The following is a 22086-nucleotide window of genomic DNA, read 5'->3' as shown; positions in this document are numbered from 1 at the left end:
ATGCAATTGGGTGGTTGCTTGTATAATATTATAATAAAATAAACCATGCAAAATCTTAAACTAACAACTTAGGAATCAAGAGTTCTTAAAATATCAGCAGCAAATTTATTGTCCTAGCCATTGGCCTTGACAACTTCTAAATACCTTGGTTTTCGAACAGCTTAGTTCTTGAACGTTTTGGCTCCTGAACGATCGAAACCCGGAAGTGACTGCTCCGATTTTCGAATGTTCTTTTGGAAGCTGAACATCCGACAGGGCTTCTGCGGCTTCCGATTGGCTGCAGGAGCTTCCTGTCAGTGACAGTGAATGAAGGTCAAGAGAGAGAGGCTGGCATTCAACTCTATTCCTACTCAGAATAGACCTATTGAGGTTTATGGACTTGACTAGAAGTCTGTGAAATTTCAAACTGAAAATCTGCACATGTGCACACACAAACACGGTGATACGAGAATACAGAGTTAAATATTGTTAGTTTTAGAGGTGGTTTTTTTTAAAGAACAAACAAACCATGGTTAGTATTAAAAATAAAAGTATTAAAAATTAGCAGGCCAGCTCTGTTATGCATTATGCCATTCCATGCTATCTGCATGTAGATTCCCATTGTGTAATGCCCTTTTGGTATCTCTGCGTGACAAGAATTAAAATTGCATTGCTTGCAATGATGAGAAGAGCCATATCCCCAAAGACAAATTACAGCGCCAGACATCTAAGCAAGAAAAATTGGTTATCAGATGTTATTGTTCCATTTATGACCAATTATCAGAACTTGGGGTCTTGGACTTAATTATTAACTTTTATTTAGGAAAAACTTGTTGTATTTTTCGCTCCATAAGACACATTTTTTTCCTCCTAAAAAGTAAGGGGAAATGTCTGTGCGTCTTATGGAGCGAATGTGTGGTCCCTGGAGCCGAATCGCCCGAGTGCAGGGGCAAAACTTGGATCGTGCGTCACGGAGGAGAGAAGGCTGTAGAGAGGAGGTTTCTGGGGTTCCTGTATCGGGCATATTTTGCTCTGTGTGTAGAGGCATGTGAGTCATGTTGCTGCATAGGAGAACGTGTGCTTAAAGGGGGCATTTGGGCGTTTGAGTGTCCTTGTGTGTGGAGCCTCTCTATCGCTGTACGGCACCCCAAGGCTACCGTCTGTTCACCATGCCTAATTATTGTAGCGCCTTCCTAAAGATTCAATTGCGACTCCTATTTTGTTTTGAGTTCCTTGCTGCGTACAGTTTTAACTGGGCGGTTAAAGTCAGCCTCTGCTCCCCTCCTTTTGTTCTTGTCCCTTTCTGGCAGGGAGCGCACAGCTGCAGTCAATTCCTTTCCTGCCCTCTGCCTCAGGGTCTTACTGCCCACCCTCTGGTGTTTTCGGTTGCTGTGTTTACTCGGATCGGGCCAGTGGTGGCCCGTTCCCCTTGTTCAGCGCGTCTGCTTGCTGCGAGGTGACGCGGCTAGGAAGGAATGAGCAGCGGGACACAATCCTTTCCCCTTCCGTTGCTCAGCGCCGGCCGCGGCAGCGTCACCTCGCAGCAAGCAGACGTGCTGAGCAAGGAGACTGGTGGCAATCAAACACAGCAAAGAGCAGGGAAATCCCCTGCCTTCATGTCAAGCAGAGGGGAAGGGATTGTGTCCTTTCTGCTAATTCCTTCCTAGCTGCACTGTACACAGGCTCCAGCCCACGCAGATCAATTTCCGGCGGCTAGGAGCGCAACCGACGGCTGCCACCGCCGCCGCCTCCTCCTCTCCATGCTCCAGTGCTGCTGCTGCGTCCAGAAAAGCATGCCAGGGACGCATAGGCAGCCGGAAAACATGCAGGTGGGAGAAAGAGAGAGAGAGAGAGAGCTGGCTTGGGTGGTGGTGGGGAGAACTTTTGCCTTCCTTTCTGAAGTGAAGGCACAAGACTGGGGGCTGATCATTAGGTGATCTGCGCACAGGTGAGCTGCATGCAAGCTGCCGGCTAGCCCTGTGGAGCCTCCTTTTATTGAGACAAACATGCAAACCAGGCAGATACATTTTGGGCTGTGACCTTTACACATCTTCGGTCCCGAGATTGTGGGGTGGTACAAAGTTATTTTGGCACCTGTTTCCACCGCGTCATTTTCCCCTTGCACAGTGTATGACGAAGGAGACAAAAGGTCTCAGGGACAAAGGTTACAGACAGGACACTACAGACTACTGAGACCGCAAAAGGTTAGACAGAGGGAACGATGTTCAGACAGCTGTGGCTTTTCGGGGGGGGGATGTGCCCCGCACCCCAGGGTCACGCGTGCAGGCAGACTGTGACTGCCTGCTGGTGGGGAGTGTGGTCCCTCCGGACCCCACTGCCCACTCCCTACACTTTCCTCCCTCCCCTTAAACCCCTCTCCTGCATTGTTAGCCACCTCCTTCTCTACACACCCCACACATGCCACTTGCCCCTCCAGGGTTTTCCTTCCCTCCCCACTTAAAACTCCTCTCCTACAACATTTGATTCAGAATATCCCCCCCCCCCTTGTTTTCCTCCTCTAAAAACTAGGTGCGTCTTATGGTCAGGTGCACCTTGTGGGGCGAAAAGTATGGCATGTCCAATTAATTCGGATACACCACTGCACTGACATTTAAGTGTTTTATTGCTATGGACAATAAGTACTGCTATGAATACTTCCTTGGGCACCAGGTATGTAAGGCCTGTTGACCTGGAGCAATGAACAGGATGGGGTATGTGTAGGTTAAACATGACCACAACTTTATTGGTTGCAGAATATCAGGATTCTGCACAGGACAGAGCAAGGATCCTATTTTTGGGAAGCCCACCTGCTGGCCAATGTCTCTCCTAACCTGTGTGCTGGGTAGCCCTGAGGGCAGGGTCAGCCTTGCCCATGAGAAGGACTGAAGCAGCCATCTTGGGTGGTGAAATCCCACAATGCATTGCCTTTGCTGGTACCCTACTACCAGCCACTTCCAGGGCTGCACAGCTGCTGCTGCTGCTGCTGCTTCCGGCGAGATGCCACTGAAGATTAAGCTAATGGCCACATTCTATAAGTACATTATCATATACATTGTATGAAGAGCTTTCACACACAGAACAAAGATTGGGCATCATTATGCTTTGGAAGGTTTTGCTAATGCAGAATCCTGCAACTTGCCTTTTGACCAGGACAGGACTTATTCTGGCTCCCTACTGGCTTCCAGACACAATTCAGAGTGCTGACAATGACCTTTGAGTTGCTACATGGTTTGGGGCAGGGGTGGCCAATGTGGTCCCCTCCCAGATGTTGCTGGACTCCAACTCCCATCAGCCCCAGACAGCCTCTTCCAGAAGAAGAAAAAATATAAGACCTTTTTGTGGAATTCCAGCTTTTACTTCTATCAGAATTGTGTCCGGCCACTTCTCTCTTGGTGTTTCAGTGTCTATTTAAAAACTGGGAGGGCATTTAGTATTGGCTGAAGGTTTCTTGATTTAATTTTATGGTATGCAGTTATTTGGTTTTAAGTGCATTTTTAGACTTATTGATTTTTAGAAATAGCTGTTAATTTTGTTTCAATGGTGATTTTTGATTGTACCTTTCTTAGCACAGGTTTTGTGGCAATGGCATGGTGCTAAGTCAAGAAATAAATGCAATCTGGCGACCTTCCAAGTTCTCATATTTTGAGAGGGAGAAAAAATTCCCTCCATTCACACCAGTCATAATTTTACAAACCTCCATAATGTTCTCTTCCCTTAGTCACCATTTCCACCCCAAAAATCTAAAAATCCCTCCATGCGCAATTGCACACAAATCAATGCGGTGTATTCTGAAAACAGGCATCCCCTTGGGCTGGCTGCTGAAAGTCTCCCATATGTTCCACTCTGGCATTGCCAATTTCAGAGAGTGGTCCGTTCTGTGTCTTGGAAAATCACCCATTCATCTCATTTAACCAAGGGAAAAAACACAGGTTTAGCCTGATCTAATCAACACTCAGAAAAAACATCTTTGTTTGCCTTGACATCCCCCAAATCTGCCACTGTAATTGGTCTCTTTGTTGATTATCAAAGTGCAAGCATAGGAAATTAACCACCTTTGTAAGGGTAGCTTTTGAAGGTCAGGTGAGAAATGCAAATACAGCATGCAGGACATTACCATACAATATTGTTTGTGCTGCACTTTTCAGGAGCACTTAAGTCTCCTTTTCTTTTAAGTATGCTTGACAACTGGATCAGGTTTTCAACAACAATAAAATGAACATCCCTATTTCTCTCCCCCCCCCCCACTTTTGTTTTTCAGGTATGGAAAAATTGTATCCACAAAAGCAATTCTAGACAAAAACACCAATCAGTGCAAAGGTAAGTGCCAAAAGTCCTCCCTGCAAATTCCACATCAGATTGATTGACTGGTGTTTGCGCTACAAAAGTTCAGACTCTGGCGGTGCAATCAACATAATGTACAGTATATTGAAAACATGTTTAATAATGCTGCGGCTTCGAGTTCTACTTCCAGTAACATTGCTCATTAATTTTTTTCATTAACAAACAAAATGAAAATCACAAATCAGAACAACTATCAAATTGCTTCGGCAGCAAAGTAAATTACCTCCTAACCACACAGTGTCATCTGATTTGAACAATATTATCGGTGATGCAAATTGATTTCCTATGTAAAAATTTGAAACTCTTGGGAAAGCTTTCCCAAGCAAATCCTCATTCTGCTTTTCTCTCTTTTGATATCTTGTGCTCCGTTCTTATAAGAAAATGTTAACTGTGGCCCAACTGCATCACTTCTGAAATAGTGGCGTAGTGGAATGAAAATGAATCTGTGTAGCTCTTGCGGTTTATTTTCATTTAATGGCTAATGCTTTAAAATATGTTTTGTCGTTTAAATGAATTTGAATGCAGAGTGCATCAGTGTGGCATAGTATGGTTGCCTACATAATATTTTTATTCCTACATGTTTTATTTTTTCCCCTTAATATGCAAAATACACTTATGGCAGGGAGTGGTGAACTTGGGCCTAGGGGCTGAATTTGGCCTTCCAGGCTTCTCTGTCTCGCCCTAAAAAAATCACCCCAGGCCATTCCCCTCACTTGTCCTTTTCCACACCATCCCCAAGTGCTTTTGCCCTGGTAGGCGTGTGTCCTTGAACTCCCTCTTGCTTGCCTGCATGGGTGAATTTGTGTGTGGAAAGCTACAGGGAGGTGAAACATTGCACGACTGGAATGCGGTCCACTGCTGAGAAACAAGAGCCATGTCAGTTGCTCTGTCTGCTTTTTCATCTTCCACCCTCTCTTGAAAGGTTGGTTATGAGGAGAAGCTGCCCTTGGCCTGAAAACCCCCCACCACATATCCTACCCCTGTTCTAAAGCGTAATAATGGAATTTGTAATTGATTTATCAACACATTATCTCTTTTGTGGGGAGATGTTTCACCGGAGTTCCGACTCTTGCAGCGCAGTTTACATCTTTATACCATAAAATATTCATTTCGCACGTCCGGTATCCACCATTAATCTTCTGTCTGGGAACCGTTGCTCAGACAGAAATAACAAGTGTGGATTATAGTCTTAACTTGTTAGGGTGCCACATACAATAATTAATAATAATAATAATAATTATTATTATTATTATTATTATTATTATTATTATTATTATTATTATTATTTATTATTTGTACCCCGCCCATCTGGCTGGGTTTCCCCAGCCACTCTGGGCGGCTTCCAACAAAGATGAAAAATACACTAAAATGTCACATATCAAAAACTTCCCTGAACAGGGCTGCCTTCAGATGTCTTCTGAATGTCAGGTAGTTGTTTATCGCTTTGACATCTGGTGGGAGGGCGTTCCACAGGGCGGGCGCCACTACCGAGAAGGCCCTCTGCCTGGTTCCCTGTAACTTGGCCTCTCGCAGTGATATCAAGGAGTAGCGGCGGCTTTGAGTGACATGTTTTGCACTTCCACCACAATTATTTCAAATCTGACGCCATCGTGGTTCAGGTCCCGTTTGGAATGGGCTCGAGTCTTCAAGACCCTACCTTACTAAGTCAACGGGAACAGCTGTGCAGAGAGGCCTTGACTCTCACAAGTGTTATTGACAGCACCCCATGGAGCAGCATAGATGGGGCACCGATGTCCTTCCTGTGCCCCTTTCTCCTTCTGGCAATTGCCCGTCACATGCTGTGTTCAGAAGCTGGGAGAGCAGCAAGGCTCCACCTACCTCTCCACAAGGTCTGCTACTGCTTCTTGACATTGCTCACTGAAATAAGGAGGTAGGGACAATATCATTTCCAGAAGTTAAATCAAGCAACATGGGGACTGCGTTTCCGATGCCTCTCTGTTTCATTGTGTGTCGAATCCTTTTGTGTGACAATCCAGGCCACAGGGAGGTTGTTGAGAAGCCATCTCATCCTTTGGCGAGTTCTGCGTTTGGAAAAAAGCAGGTAGCAGGGAGGGTTTCTGCCATGTTTGGGAACACGATAGGTGTCTGCTTGGAATAGAGCGAAGTTCACACAAGTTGTTGTGGTTCAGATCCAAAGTGGGAATTAACTTGTAGAGGTGGGTCCCTCCTAAATCAAGCTGAGGGGACGGAGGCTGGGCCAACACTGGATTTCAGGCCCAAAGAACATGGGGTTTCAGGCAAGTCTTGAATCTTTAAATGCAGGCCTGCATTTCAATTACAGTGGTACCTCGGGTTACAAACACCTCGGGTTACAAACACTTCAGGTTACAGACTCCGCTACCCCTGAAGTAGTACCTCAGGTTAAGAACTTTACCTCAGGATGAGAACAGAAATTGCGCGGTGGCAGCAGGAGGCCCCATTAGCTAAAGTGTTACCTCAGGTTAAGAACGGTTTCAGGTTAAGAATGGACCTCTGGAAGGAATTAAGTTCGTAACCAGAGGTACCATTGTATGTCTAAAATGGAAGGTAGCACACAAGTGAAAAATGTGTGTCGAGTGGAATCTTTCTCGCTTCAGCTATGTCATTCTTGCTTGGACTTTTAATATGGGTGCCTGGTTAGGTAAAGAGGACTCTGCAGGATGAGCTATAGCAAACTTGGTGTCCCCCTATGCTGCGGGTCCAAATTCTCATCAGCCTGTGCTGCCAGCGTTCGGGGATGATGGGAGTTGTAGTCCAACAGCATCTGAGAGGGCAGGGGTAAGTATGGCGAATGAACAGAAGTCTGTACAATCCTTTTGGTCACTTAAATTGCATCATCTCCTTGTTAGACTAAATTGAGTCGGACCCACAATTTGGAGGCACGGGTCTGCATGCTAAATCAGTTGTGACATATTCTCGAAACAGAATCACCTGCATCTTCGGCATCTTAAAAGCATCCTTACTGGCGTTGGACTGAGCAGTGGGTGATAATGACGTAAAGGTTACTGTGCGTAGTCAAAAGCTTTTGAGAACCTTGGGTTTTTGATAGCCTTGTAATTTCTGATCAGAGTAGCATTTCACATTAGCTTCACTGTCTTATCTTCGCTTTTTGATCTCATTATACTACCTACACACATCCTTTCCCCCCTGGAAATCTTTCCAAATTACTTCAGTTATCATGATGTAATTCTCTAGTGAGGATGTGAGAGGAGTCCTACTTCCATGACTATATTCATATAAGACTTTAGAATAGAAGTCCCCCCCCCAAAAAAAAGACCCCATCATATACATATCTGATAATTTGCTCAATAGAGAGCAAGTAGCTAGAGCACATGTGCGAATATCCAATTGCCAACTCACCTAGGGGGGTTAAATGAGGGTTTTCTCAAGGTTATTACAGTCTGTCTGGAGCTGTTGCAGAACCACACTCCAGGGAGAACTCACTCTACTTTCTTGTAACATTGACAGTGTGAGGATATTTAAAAGTTCCCCTGTTCCCCTGCTAAACTGTACAGATCTTCCTCAGAGGTGCTTCCCATTGGTACAGTGAAGGGAAAAGACTGGGTGGGTGGGTGTGCAAAATTACTTGTCTTTTTTCAGAACACCAGAGAAATTAATAGTATCATAGAATTCAACCCTCTGCAATGCAGAGTCTTCTTCCTCTGACATGTAGTAGTAGTAGTAGTAGTAGTAGTAGTAGTAGTAGTAGTAGTAGTAGTAGTAATAATAATAATAATAATAATAATAATAATAATAATAATAATATATTAATTATACCCCACCCATCTGCCTGTGTTTCCCCAGCCACTCTGGGCCGCTCCCAACAGAATATTACAAACACGATAAAACATCAGACATTAAAAACTTCCCTAAACAGGGCTTTGTAGCTTGTTTGCAGTGCGAAGTCCAAGAATGAGGGGAAATAAGTGGAGGCTGGAAACATCTTTTCTTTGATGGCGTTCCCATTTCACACACGTAGTTCAAATGGTAGTAACACTTCCTTGCATCGTGATTTGCATTTCTAAGGAGAAGCTAAAGTTTTGCATTTCTGCGGAGGGAATATATTTGTTGAAACTCGGTGCGTTTCACAAGTTGAACCTAAGCAGCCAGCACTGAGTTCAGTAGTTCCCAGAAAAACTGTGCATAGGATTACAGCCTTGCTCTTTGCTGCGTCCCTGCTCCTGTGTGTTGTGAGTCAATGTATAAGTGGATCAGTGCCTGGATTCTCGTGGTGGGCATGGCTATGAAGGCTGTCGAGATGAGCTCTTGCACTTCAAAATTTACAATACCACTGATTGCCCTACCTTTGGAAGTGAGGAAGGTGGTGGTATTCAGAGCTTTGCTGTGTTGAAACCCCACCTCAGGTCCTTTCTGAAGGTTTCCCACAGGCCATTGCAAGAACCAGATGCTGGACTCGATTCTCCATTGGCCCGATCTGGCAGGCTCTTCTTATGCACACATGGAAGTCTCCCCTGGTGCTATTCACCTGGCACCAACCTTGCAAAGTTTTAAGCGCCAGGTGAAATGTGTCCTGCTTCCTGTGCTTTCAGTGGGATTGCGATGTTTGCTTTTGCTGCTATTACGAGATTCGGTTTTTATTATTCCTGTTATTCGTATCTGGCTTTGGGCTGCTTTCTGCTTTGAAGTTCTGTGCTCCACTGAAATAATTTCTGAATAGACACACAGGAAAGATTCTCTCTGAACATCTGTTTTATTTTGGTAACTTTGAAAATGGCTCCCCTCCTCCAAAAACACACACACATTTTTGTTTTTTGTTTTAACGTAGAAGCTACCCTGAGAGTCTTTTCTAAGACTGAAAAGTGTGTTAGGAATAGGCTAAATTAATAAATGGTTAAATAAATAAATGCATTTGATTTATTAAATTTATACCCCACTTTCCCTCTAAGGGACTCAAAGCCATACATGTGATCCCTCCATTTTTATTGTCACAGTAACTCTGTGGTGTCTAGGCAGAGAGATGACTGGCCCTATTGACTTCATGACTGAGTGAGGATTTGAGACTCCCCAATGGCTCTGTCTCCCAGTTGCCCAGCCTGCAGCCGGCCAGTTACTAGCTGCCAGCTTCTAGCTAACATAGTTCTCAGCTCTGTCCTTTGCCCTTCTAACTACCAGAAATTCTAGATTCAGGTAGGTAGCCGTGTTGGTCTGACGCAGTCAGCATAAATATATATATTTTTTAAAAAAATCAGTAGCACCTTAGAGACCAACTAAGTTTGTTCTGGGTATAAGCTTTCGTGTGCATGCACACTTCTTCAGATACACTGAAACAGAAGTCACCAGACCCTTACATATAGTGGGAAGGTGGGGTGGAGTTTTTCTCTGAAAGGTAGAAGGAGATGGGTGATTGACTCAATGGGTATGGTAAACCTACCTCCGACTGTTAACGACTGCAATGGATGGATCAAACCTATCCATTCTTAAGGAAATCAGCCCTGAGTGCTCACTGGAAGGACAGATCTGTGAAGCTGAGGCTCCAATACTTTGGCCACCTCATGAGAAGAGAAGACTCCCTGGAAGAGACCCTGATGTTGGGAAAGATTGAGGGCACAAGGAGAAGGGGACGACAGAGGACAAGATGGTTGGACAGTGTTCTCGAAGCTATGAACATGAGTTTGACCAAACTGCAGGAGGCAATGGAAGACAGGGGTGCCTGGCATGCTCTGGCCCATGGGGTCACGAAGAGTCGGACACGACTAAACGACTAAAGAACAACAACAACAGCTGCAATTAGTCCTGCAGGAAAAAGCAAGTGATAGTATGCAGATGACCAAAAATAGCTTTAGCATATGTCTCATTACCTGCAAACAGGTTTACCATGCACACGAAAGCTTATACTCAGAACAAACTTAGTTGGTCTCTAAGGTGCTACTAAACAATTTTTTTTATTTTTTTTATATTTATTTTAACTACCAGAAAGTTGAGGAAGGGGCCCCCACCCTTTTGTTATCTGGCACAGAGACACTTCCTTTGTTACCTTTATGGCCCATACTTAGAGGGCCATTACCTCACCAGGAAGCTAGCCTGGTTATTCCAGGAATTAAATCCAATCTGGATCCAGGAATTAGAAGGGGGCTCAAGCATACAGCCTACACCTCTCCCCCCACACACCTCATAACACTATAAACAAGTGCCTTTAGCAACCCAGTGAAGGATTTGCCCATCTACCTGGATGTTAGTGCTACCACCTTTGCCTCCTAGTTGTAAGGAGGCAGTTGGGTGTTTGGTTTCCCAGCTTGGAAGAGAAGGAGGTGATGGCAACAGCAACTAGGCAGAAGCAAAGTAGACCCATTAGCATTTGCTTTGCTGTTTAATATTAAACCCAGAGCTCACAGCAGAGTGTGCTGCCTGTATAGTGTCATAATTCCAGCCTCTTGTTAAGCAGACTTTATGGCTTAAACGTTAGGTGTAGATGTCAAGTTCATTCTCTGTAAACTGTATACCAACGAAACCAGATTTACTGGCTGCAGTCCTTTGCCTACGTACCTGGAAGTTTGCCCCATTGATCACAGTGGGACTTACTTGCAAGTAAATATGCACAGGGTTGCATAGATAATTGCCACAGTCTTTATTTTAAAACACACACACACACACACGCAGAATTGTGAATTGAGCCATCAGACCTCAGGAAATATCTTCACTTGCTGCGAAAGGGTTCACTGGGGACGCCTCTTGATGAAGCCTCTCGTTTGAGACTGTTCTTCCTTGGGTGGCGTGCATACTAATTGACGCATAACAACAGCAAGCGAGCGTTCTCTAATAGGACTGTATAAAACAAAACAAGAGCTGTCACCGTGGAATGGCCCAAAATCATTGAATAAAGCAAGGAACGGAACTGCATATGGGGAAGAATGAAAAACAGATACATGATACAATCAGATGCAAACATTAAAAGATGTTCAGTAAGATGTAAAGTTGGGAAGTAGTTTTTTTGTTGTTGCCTCCCCGGTTTATGATTTGCATATTTCTTTTCTTTGCTAATTTGGATGGTCAGGGAAGGCGAACTGAAGAATTTAACGACAACAAACATGTATCTTAAATGCATAGTGGGGCTGCAAGGTTTGCGAGCACACGCGCTGAACTCTGTCCGTGGAGCCTACCCCCCCCCAAAAAGAATGAGACGATAGACCAAAGTACAGTGGTACCTCGGGTTACAGATGCTTCAGGTTACAGAGGCTTCAGGTTACAGACTCCACTAACCCAGAAATAGTACCTCAGGTTAAGAACTTTGCTTCAGGATGAGAACAGAAATCGTGCTCCGGTGGTGCAGCAGCAGCAGAAGGCCCCATCAGCTAAAGTGGTGCTTCAGGTTAAGAACAGTTTCAGGTTAAGAACGGACCTCCAGAATGAATTAAGTACTTAACCCGAGGTACCACTGTATAGGTTCAAGTTGGCCACAACTTTATTCAACTTCAGAATGTGGGGAACTTGGCATAGGCCTTGGCATGTAACCCTCTCAGCCCAGCTGAGACTGAGGATGTGCAGGGCAATGAGGTGCAGTGGGAAGGGACTGTAAAGCACGAACTTACACACCGTGCCCTCCCACTTTACCTCGGCCAGGAGTTTGACCTACATGCCACCGCCCTAGGGCCAGGGACTCCCGCAAGCAACCCTTTAACAGGCCTTGCGCCTCTCCCCAGCGCCGCCATCACCGAAAACAAAAGGCCACCGTGCGTCCTAAAGCCAGGGCGCATGCCACCTTCTCAGGCCCGACGAAGCACCCCATGGTGAACAGCAGCAACGGAGGGGCCTTGCGCTCCCTCCCAAGTGCCGCCGCTGCTGAAAACAACAAAAAGGCTGGCAAGCAGCCTGTAGCTGGGGCGCATGCCGCCCTCTCAGGCCTGGCGAAGCGGCCAGCCAACAAAAGAAACCAAAATTACTTACCTCAACCTGGCTGCTCACAGGAACACATCCTGAACCTGGAAGAGGAGGAAACAGAGTGAGGTTTGGCTGAAGGGGTCTTTTCCCTTGGCCCTCACCCCACCCCCAGCCGGCCGTCCATTGTCCTCCCAGGCTGGGGGCGGGATGAGGCCACCCTAATGCAGGTAAGCCCGCTTGGTGTCGCAAACCCTGCCCACCTGTTGGGAAGGGAGGGTGGAAATTCTCATATAATCCTCCACACCCCCACACCTTTCTGATATAGCTAAGCGTTCAGAGGGATTGAGCAGTGGAAGTTTCAGTACACTGTTTCCATACTTCATGGCAATGTTCATCTGCCAAAATATACAAGCCCATTTCTCAGAGCATGAATTACTTCCCTCTGCATCTGGCCTTGTGGGCTCTTAATAACTGTGTGCATTCCAGTTTGATTTCCTGGTTTAATGGAGAACTCTGACTAGCCCTGTACATCTGCTTAGGAACTGGAATGGACGTGACATGGGAGAATAATATAGGGTCCTAAGCACCACCTGTGAGGGTTATTCTGATAGGCACCTGGCGCTCGCCCTTCCTTTTGTAGCCAAAGAGGCACCACCTACACACAAGACAACCTTGAGGTTTGCAGAAGTACAAAACATCTTTTAGAAATAAACAAAAAACAACCCTAAGAGGAGGAAAACAGCCCAAGGCGGGCTGAGTGATGTGTGCTCAGGGCCCAGACTGGATGTTAGGTTCATGAATAATATGCCACTGCATACCTTGGTTTTCCTTAATTAATTACACGTGTGGGGAGGGAGGGGGTTCTTACTGAGAAGCGAAGAAGATAATTTCTTTATTCCCTCTCATACACATGTGGCTTTATTTCTCGAGCTCCAAACCAAAGGCGTGTGTGTATTGAATCTCAGACTAAAGGCCCATCTCATCCAATTGGTTGTGAATTGGCGCCCAGTGCAAACCTTTCAAGACTAGTGTCATTCGTATATGTATATGTCTAGCCAGAGATAGCCACCAGCAGCATCACTGCCAATTCATTAACAAGTTCTATTCAGTGTGTTAATATTGACATTTTAAAGCCCTAAATGACTGGGGTCCTCAAATATCTGAAGCAGTTCCTCCTCCTGTGGTTTGGGGGGCAGTGGACAGGGCCTTGTCTGTGGTGCCTCCCAGCTTGTAGAAAGACCTCCCTTCTGTAGTGCATTTTTGAACCATCACTTTATTCTGTTTGACAGTTTGTCAAGATACGCCTCTTTACCCAGATTCTCTGCATGGCTATGCACTGCAATTCTGGTTTGGAGTTTTCTTGTTCTGTTGTTGTTGTTGTTGTTGTTGTTGTTGTTGTTGTTGTTGTTGTTGTTGTTGTTGTTTTGATTTGATTTTATGGTTTTAGTGTATATTGTACTTCTTTGGATTGTGATATTTGTTACCTGCCCTTGGTGTTAGGTGAAAGGTGCGAGCTGTGAGTACAAATAAATAAAAGAGCAAAACAGAATAAATTAACTTTTAAAAAAGCAAATATTACTAAAAAGAGCATATAGCCCCCCAAAACACATTTCAGAATAGCACATAAAACAGACCCAGCATGCTCTTCCCCTCTTCACAGTGTGAACAGATGGGCCTTGCATGGATTCCAGAAAGTTTCCCAGAAACAGCAGTTCTTTCAAGAAGCCAGTTATCTCCCATTCCTAATAATTTAGCTGCTGTCAGGTACCATTTCCCCTCACATGCACAAAACTTCAGATTGATATTTATTTACTTGTTTTTACATTCACATTCCACCTTTCCTTCAATAAGTTCCAGGTGGTGCTCATGGTTCTGCTCCTCCTTGTTTTATCCCCCAAACGGCCTGGTGCTCTTAGTTTTACTAATCATAAGTAACATACAGTGGTACCTTGGGTTACAGACGCTTCAGGTTACAGACTCCGCTAGCCCAGAAATAGTACCCCGGGTTAAGAACTTTGCTTCAGGATGAGAACAGAAATTGTGCGGCGGCGGCAGGAGGCCCCATTAGCTAAAGTGGTACCTCAGGTTAATAACAGTTTCAGGTTAAGAATGGACCTCTGGAATGAATTAAGTTTGTAACCAGAGGTACGACTGTATTTCTAATTCTGTGGTTCCATGATAACATGGGGTAGGGGTGCAGGAGGTCCCCAGTGTTAAGTTTTGTCCAAGTTACCTTTCATGTGAGCTCAAGGCTTGTATCAGAACAAGGCCATGTTGTTGAATGCAATGCAATGATGAATCCCCAAGTTCTGCACAAGTCCATGTGGCCTCAAGGTATCAGAAGAATGTGGCAAAAGGGACAGTAATACTTCCAGTAAGGTGCTACTGGAAGGATGTTTTTTTTTTTTTTTTTTAGTAATACTTCACTCATACTTTGAGCCCACAGGGGCCAGACCAGTGGAGGAGATTAGCAGAAACACCAGCCCATTTTTAGATTAGAGAGCCTCTTCTTCCCAGCTCCAGAGCAAACTCTGTGGTCACTCGGACTGAAAAGGGACTAAAAATGCACCAGGGTTTGGTGGTCTTTTTGTTGTTGTTTAGTCCTTTAGTCATGTCCGACTCTTCATGACCCCATGGACCAGAGCATGCCAGGCACTCCTGTCTTCCACTGCCTCCCGCAGTTTGGTCAAACTCATGCTGGTAGCTTCAAGAACACTGTCCAGCCATCTCGTCCTCTGCCGTCCCCTTCTCCTTGTGCCCTCCATCTTTCCCAACATCAGGGTCTTTTACAGGGAGTCTTCTGTTCTCATGAGGTGGCCAAAGTATTGGAGCCTCAGCTTCAGGATCTGTCCTTCCAGTGAGCACTCAGGGCTGATTTCCTTAAGAATGGATCGGTTTGATCTTCTTGCAGTCCATGGGACTCTCAAGAGTCTCCTCCAGCACCATAATTCAAAAGCATCAATTCTTCGGCAATCAGCTTTCTTTATGGTCCAGCTCTCACTTCCATACATCACTACTGGGAAAACCATAGCTTTAACTATATGGACCTTTGTTGGCAAGGTGATGTCTCTGCTTTGTAAGATGGTGTCTAAGATGGTTTTTAGCTGCCACTAATTATGAGCCTCATGCTGAAATATTCCAAGGTAACCTGGGATTTTTGCATAGACTTTGTGTCATGGAACTTCAATAACGTCACCAGTCTTAAATTGGGGCCTTTCCTTGCAAGGTGGGTGATGATTATATGTCAACATATGAAGAACCGCCATAGTGTTTTCCTGTTCTTAATGTTGAGGGACTTGGATGAGTATAGCAATATGGAACAGGTCCATGTGAAATAATAAAAGTGGTGGAGAAAGTGGCTAAGTTGTGCCGATACCTCTTTCTCTAATAAATTTTATTTATTGGGTATAGCAAAAAATTGAAATAAACGTGCTACTTTATTTATGTTTCTCCCAACTGACATTTTTGTCAGTGGGAAAATTTGAACCAAATGGGTTCATACCTATGTAATGACTCTAAGCTCACCACATTGGGCAGGGGATCAGAGCTCCCTTTGGAGTAGAAAGGACCTCGCAGAAAGTAAATGATTTGCAAAACTTTGGATTTTGAAGCTTTAAAAAAAAGTTGTACTGTTTAGCCGCCAAAATGTCTGGTGGGTGTGATGGTAATCCTGTCCTCCTAATTATTTTCTTTTGCCTATTACCTTAATTTTTTTTAGTATCGTTACTGGTGACATAAAAAAAACCCTAGAAACTCCCTTTAATTTATATATATATATATATATATATATATATATATATATATATATATGCTAAGAAAGCAAGTCTTGGAAGTTAGTAGGAGATTTCATTAACTAGTTGGTAATAATTAGCAATTGCTCTATACTGTTTGGTAGCCTAGCTTGACTATAGGACCTATGTCTGTAGAACGGTAGGCATTTAATATGTGCTAGAATTTGTCAGTAGTCTCTGACACTTATCTCCTTCAGTTTTTGTTTCAACTATCACTGCAGATAAATTCCAGTAAGTTTATTTTTCCCTGCTGTGCCTTAAACAATTATAACATTTTAAATGTAATCCTGAGATAATAGTATTGACTTGCTTCCCAGGGCAATAGGTACTTAAAGGCACTTTTCCTGATTTGAAGAGGGCTTGGCAAGGTAAAATATCAGATTTAGCAGAAAACTGTTTGGATTGGCAGGTGACCTTGAAGGTCTTTTGATAAAACAGATTATGTGCTTACAGCACGAGAAGATGCTTCTAGGTATAAAATAGCACAGTATATTGGATCATGTCCACAGCACCACCAATTTCAGAACTTTGTGTTCATTTCTGCACTTGTATGGGGCCACCTTGATTTAGGGTTAACCCATTATAGGACAAGAATACCAAAACGTGTTGTCTGGCAACTTCTCTCAAATTGTATTCTTTCTTTGGTGATCACTCGTAGCCGAGTAAGATTGTCTTTCATAAACATGGTTTCAACAGTGAGTCCGTAAGTGACTGTGGAGGCAAATTCTGGATCCACACCTCCTTCCACAGTGGGGACATAAGTTTCTGGACAGGAGTTGATCACGGTGAGGGTTTCCCAAGTGTGCCTTCCTCTTAGCACGTTTCTCCCTTGCGTCCTGAGTTTGAGCGTCTTCAAAACCCATGACATCTTTGGTAAAGCCTGTTCTCCAATTGGAGCGCTCGCAGGCCAGTGTTTCCCAGTTGTCAGTGTTTATTACTACACTTTTTAAAAAGATTTGCCTTGAGAGATCACTCGCTGGATCATCACCTTGCCGTGGTGAGTGGGCTTGCATGTTCCTGTGACCCTTGTGAGTGAAGCCGTCAGGAGTCTTGTACTCCCAGCAGGGACCACTTGTGTGCACGTTGCTGTCAGAACCATGTGCCCCCAGTTGTGCAAATTAACTGTGCCCCTTCGGATTTTTACACAAGTGCCAGTGTGAGCTTTGGAGCAGGGCAGCTGTGTCCCATTAACTTCATCAGCCTTTGGAACTTGGCCCACTGAATGAATCTTTAAAGGCAAAGTCTGGTCAGCTTGTCTCCAACACTGTTGCAGCTTTATCTGTTGCAGCTTTATTTAGGAGAATTAGAGAGCAAATACAGGAGCGGCAATAAGCAGGTAGATTGTTTTCCTTTGTGCTTGTACTTTTGACATCTTTCGTGGTTGCCTGAAGGTGTTCTGCATGCCAATCGGGTCTTGGCACCAAACTGGGGACTTGGCGAATGGGAGACTTGAATCCCTTTGTTGGGTTAATTAATTTGGTGTCTTCACATTGTGTACATTTGTACGTCACCAAGACCACCCTTACAGTTACAGGAGCATCTCTGAAAATTGGCACACACACACACACACACACACACACACACATATATGAATGAAGACTCTGCCCCCTTTTAAAATAATGGTCAAATGTTGCTTCAAATATGGTGCAAGAATAACTGGTGGCAAATGAGATCCTTGATTTCATTTAAATTGTATTCTGTCATAAGTCGTGTATAGTTTTCTCCCAGGGTTTAAGGTCAAATCTTGGGGAGAGGCAGCTTCATCCTAATTAGTTCCCCAGGCTCTTCACTTTTTTTTTCCTCCCTGAAACATAACTTTTTGGAGCCTATTTCCTGTACTATGTTCTTCTTCTTAATAAATGCACTTCTGGGTTTAGCAGCCTTTTCAGAACTATAAAAACCTCAAAATGTTCTAGTCTAGTGCATGAGATAGGCTAGAGAGTGCTCCTGATATAATAGTCACTACCCCACAATATTATATACACTGTTGGAGAAAACAAATTCAGATGTTAATCAGGTTTAATTGACAGCCCTTAAAAAAAAAAAAAAACATTTTCCAGCCGAACTAGTCTTTGCTGTGTTAAATTTGTTACTCATAGGAAACTGCAGGTTCTTCACACAAGAGCTGACATTTTAATAGTGACTGCTTTAGTTAACTCTTGGTTTTTTCCCCACTCTGTTGCATGCTAAGCTTAGAAGTCCACCTGAATTTGAATATGCCCAAAATATAACAGACCTCCACAATTTGTGACCTGGAAGCAATTCATGCATTGTTGTTGTATTGGGTGCTTGATAGCTTCTTTTGCTTTTTCAGCCCCAGATCAATAAAGTTTGAAAGCCCTTGCAACAATCCACTATAACAGCTTGTGTTACTCACAATAGACTCTCCAGAATGCTCATCAATGAAATTAAGTCTACACTTTTTGCTATGCCAACAGGCAGAGAAGTAATAATCTTTTTGCTTCCCACTGTTTTCCGACTTTCAGTTATGATTGTGGAGCTATTTTTGTCTTAATGATAAAGGGAAATGTTTTGTTTTTTTCTCAGTGGGTAATTTACTAAAAACAAAGCATTAATAGACATCCTGGCCACGCCAGCATAATCTTAGTTTGTGTTTCAAGATGACACGGTCAATTTTAGATGCCATTCATATCTGCCAGAAGGTGTGTAAGAGGATAACAGAAGTGAGGCAGAACAGCTGTGGCTCGGGGTCCCATTTGTGGTTAGTGGACCAGTGGGTGGAAACAAGTCATCCAAATATTGCATTGTAAAGTGAACCAGCAGACTAAAATGAAAGAGTATCTAGAATGTGTTTAATCTGTTCTGAATTTTGAATGGGGAAACAGCTAGAGAAAGAACCTTGCCTCCCAAGGCAAACCTTCATTTTTATCCTTCCCTCAAACAGAAGCTTTGTAGTTATCAGCCTTATCTGAAAACATAATTCTGCTGCAACAGTGAGACCTACTTGAAACAGAAGCTCTGCTAATAGTTTTGCCGCTAATGGCAATTTAAAAAGAAAATGCACCCCAAACCATAACACAACAGTATCTTGAGTTATTGTTTGAAAGACAGTATCCATCTGTCTTCATTCACAGGAAGAAGATAGCAAGTAAACAGTCAAATAATGAGCAAAGCACCAGTGATGGAATGCTACCATCAGCTGAAATAATTGTGAATTTCACTATTGACCTCAGTAGGGCAAGGTTTTATCTAAGGGTGGTTGAAGAATGGGATATCGTGTTGCTGTTGGATTGTTCTTCCAGTTTCAAGAGCATTGAAAGCACAGTGCCTCTCCAGCAAGTGCAATATGCAAGTGTGGGCACTTTAACAAAAGAAGTGAGGTTTCTTCTTTACTTAAAAATAAAAATAGGGGAAGAAGAAGGAGCACAGTTATAGGATTATTGCCATTTTCTAGGATGGTTGGAACAAGTGCATGCATTTATTTAGGTTCAACATTTGTGTGTGCCACCCTACAGCCTATCAATCTCTTGGCGGCTTGCAATAAATAAGAAAACACTCCAAATACAAAATAACCCATTGCAAGCAATAGTAATCCAACAAAAGCGACTCAACCTCAAAGCTTAACCACATGTATGCATGGCCAAGGCAAGATCTCCTCTTCCTACGTAGGAATGCAGCTGCTGTACCAAAGTAAGCTGATAACAGACACTCTTAGCCATCCAAAATTTAAGAGATGGTAGGTGGATTCCACTCTGCCCTGAGAAAATACATGATATACCTTGCTTGAATTTCCCCCAGTTTATGGAACGCTACCAAGGTTTGTGCTGCCAGTGAAGGAAGCAAATTAAGGGGTGACCCCCTCCCACCCCAATTGCTAGAGCTCAGTTGTTCAAATTAAGCTCTTTGCAAAGGTTTATCGCAAGTTGGATTGGGCCCAGGCTACTTGAAAGATCCAGTCTCCCTTTATGAAGCTGCCTGGGTGCTAAGATCCTCAGGTAAGCACCTTCTCTTGGTCCCATCTACATAAGAGGCATGATTGGTGGTGAAATCAGAAAGCCTTTCTGTGCCTGTTCCCATATTGTGTAATTCTTCTGACAGGCTAAGAGCTTCCTATTTAGACAGGCCTTTGAAAACTAAGGTGCCTATGATGCTGACTGCTGGGCTGATGTCAGGGCAAACTGTATTTTAATATTGGTTCCAAATGTGTTCTGGTTTATTTTAATTAGTCTGTTTTTATTACTTCGTATTTTACAACAGTGTTTTGAAATGTTGCAAGCCACCGTGAGTTCCATCTTGGGAGAAATGGACAAAAGAATGAGTCGGTTAAAAAGAAAAACCCTTTGCAAGTGGCCCATTTCAAGCATGTAATTGTTAAGCTATAATTCTGTGCTCCCTTATCTGGTAGTAAGTCGCATTGCACTCAGTGGGACCCATGAATCATTATGCATAGGATTGGGATGTTTGAGACAAAAACTAAAGTAAGTCTTTTACCATTGCATAGCAATGCAATGTTCTCAGCTCATCAGCTGCAAAAGACACAATTATGCTGTTCACAATTGTGGCTTTTTATTTTACACTTCTGAATGTGATATGAATTTAGGAAATGATGGAAATATCTGACTTCCTCCCCCTATAAAAATAAAATCTAGATCAGGTTTTTAATGGTTCAGAGAGAAGACGTCACAAGATGGAGGTGGACAATGGGAGAGGGTAAGAAATATATATATATACTTAAAGCCATACTACGCTCTTAAGGCCTGTGTGCAGTAAAGGAGGCAATCAGCCGACGATTTCTTAGTTATGGGGTTGCTGCATGTGAGCAGGGGAGAAAGTTCTTCTATGGATTTTGAAATATTGGCAAGCGTGCATATAGCGGGGACTGTCATCAGTCATTTTTCTGGTAGTAAACCTCATACCAACATGAGATTTTCTAATTAGGGCTTGAGAACTCAGGCTTTCAGCTGCATATAAGAAAGAAGTGACTGTAAGCACATGTGACCACAGGACTAAGTAAAAACAGGAATGTCGTATCTGTTCCTGCTTAGATAGTATATTTCCCCCTGTCCTCCTAACATTCTGTTCTTCAGTTTGGCGTTCCTGTAATGGAAGAGAAGGGAATGGAATGCAAAGAGGAGAGACATTCCATGTAACATTTGGTTTGAATTTACATACACTAAAAGGAGTTGCATGTTTTGATTCTAGAGCTGTTCCGTTCCAACCGCAAAAAACCCCACGTTTGCTGCTTTGTAAACCTAGTGTTTCATGCGTTGCTTATGTGTCTCTGGTTCATTACTTTGTCATAATGGATAAGAGTTTAAGGAGACAAAATATGGGAGTCAAACAGAAATTTACCTGGCTGCCACATGACTCCACATAACTCCGAGCACAATTCAAAGTGTTGGTGCTGACCTTTAAAGCCCTGAACAGCCTTGGCCCAGTGCAGCTTAGGCATGGACTCCCTTACATGTGCAGAAAGTGTATACAGTGGTATCTCGGGTTACATACGCTTCAGGTTACAGACTCCGCTAACCCAGAAATTGTAACTTGGCTTCAGGATGAGAACAGAAATTGTGCTCCAGTGGCAGCAGGAGGCCCCATTAGCTAAAGTGGTGCTTCAGGTTAAGAACAGTTTCAGGTTAAGAACGGACCTCCAGAATGTAGTTTGTAACCAGAGGTACCACTGTATGGGGGAGATGGGTGCATCTTCGCCCCCTCAGCGGTGTAGTCCCAATCCAATTCGTCCTCAAGGGACTGGTTGTAACTCTGGAAAACAAACAAACCACTTTTTGGCAAAAGAGAGAGATTCTAATTTCCCACCCTGTGTTATAACATGCAGTATGTTTGCTCAGAGGTTCCACTGGGTTCAAGGGCAGGGGCGTAGGAAGAAGGGGGCGGTGGGGGCGGTCAGGTGTCACCACTGAGGAGGGCGACAAAATGCCGGGTGGCACACACCACGAGGGCTTGCAGCGCTTGTCACTCCTAGGAGTGACACGTTGGCTTGGTCGCCCGCAGGCTCCGCACTGCCCCAAATGGTCTGCCCGCTTCCCCCCCCCCCAGCTGTAGGGTGGCGGAGTGGGAGGAGGCAGGCAGATTCGGAGGCCCCAGGGAGCGTCCTACCCTGGCTGGCCCCGCCCCCATGGGTGGCTGGCCCCGCCCCTGGGCGCAGGGCACACACACC

General features: G+C 44.1%; 1 protein-coding gene and 1 long non-coding RNA gene across 8 annotated transcripts in view; one reads left to right on the top strand and one right to left on the bottom strand.

The window, feature by feature from the left end:
- RBMS3 (RNA binding motif single stranded interacting protein 3) overlaps positions 1 to 22086 on the top strand; it is a gene marked incomplete at its 3' end in the record, with an annotated part of 470025 nt that overhangs the window by 152475 nt on the left and 295464 nt on the right. For all 4 annotated transcript variants that reach the window (XM_083578126.1, XM_083578127.1, XM_083578125.1 and 1 more), the window contains exon 3: positions 4238 to 4296. In XM_083578126.1, coding sequence (XP_083434252.1) covers positions 4238 to 4296 — 59 coding nt within the window. The remainder of the gene's footprint in view (positions 1 to 4237; positions 4297 to 22086) is intronic.
- On the bottom strand, positions 10892 to 12786 carry LOC310745582. Of its 4 annotated transcripts, none has more exons than XR_014540178.1 (3): positions 12408 to 12786; positions 12223 to 12251; positions 10892 to 11173 (listed from the first exon to the last, which is right to left on the bottom strand). It is a non-coding gene; the product is annotated as an uncharacterized lncRNA (long non-coding RNA). The 4 variants fall into 4 exon arrangements; XR_014540179.1 differs by having other exon boundaries at positions 12223 to 12257; positions 12469 to 12782; XR_014540180.1 differs by having other exon boundaries at positions 10892 to 11103; positions 12408 to 12731.

The sequence above is a fragment of the Podarcis filfolensis genome (assembly GCF_964270895.1).
Source record: "Podarcis filfolensis genome assembly, chromosome: 12".
NCBI lineage: Eukaryota > Metazoa > Chordata > Lepidosauria > Squamata > Lacertidae > Podarcis > Podarcis filfolensis.
This window is presented reverse-complemented; position numbering and strand designations above follow the sequence as displayed.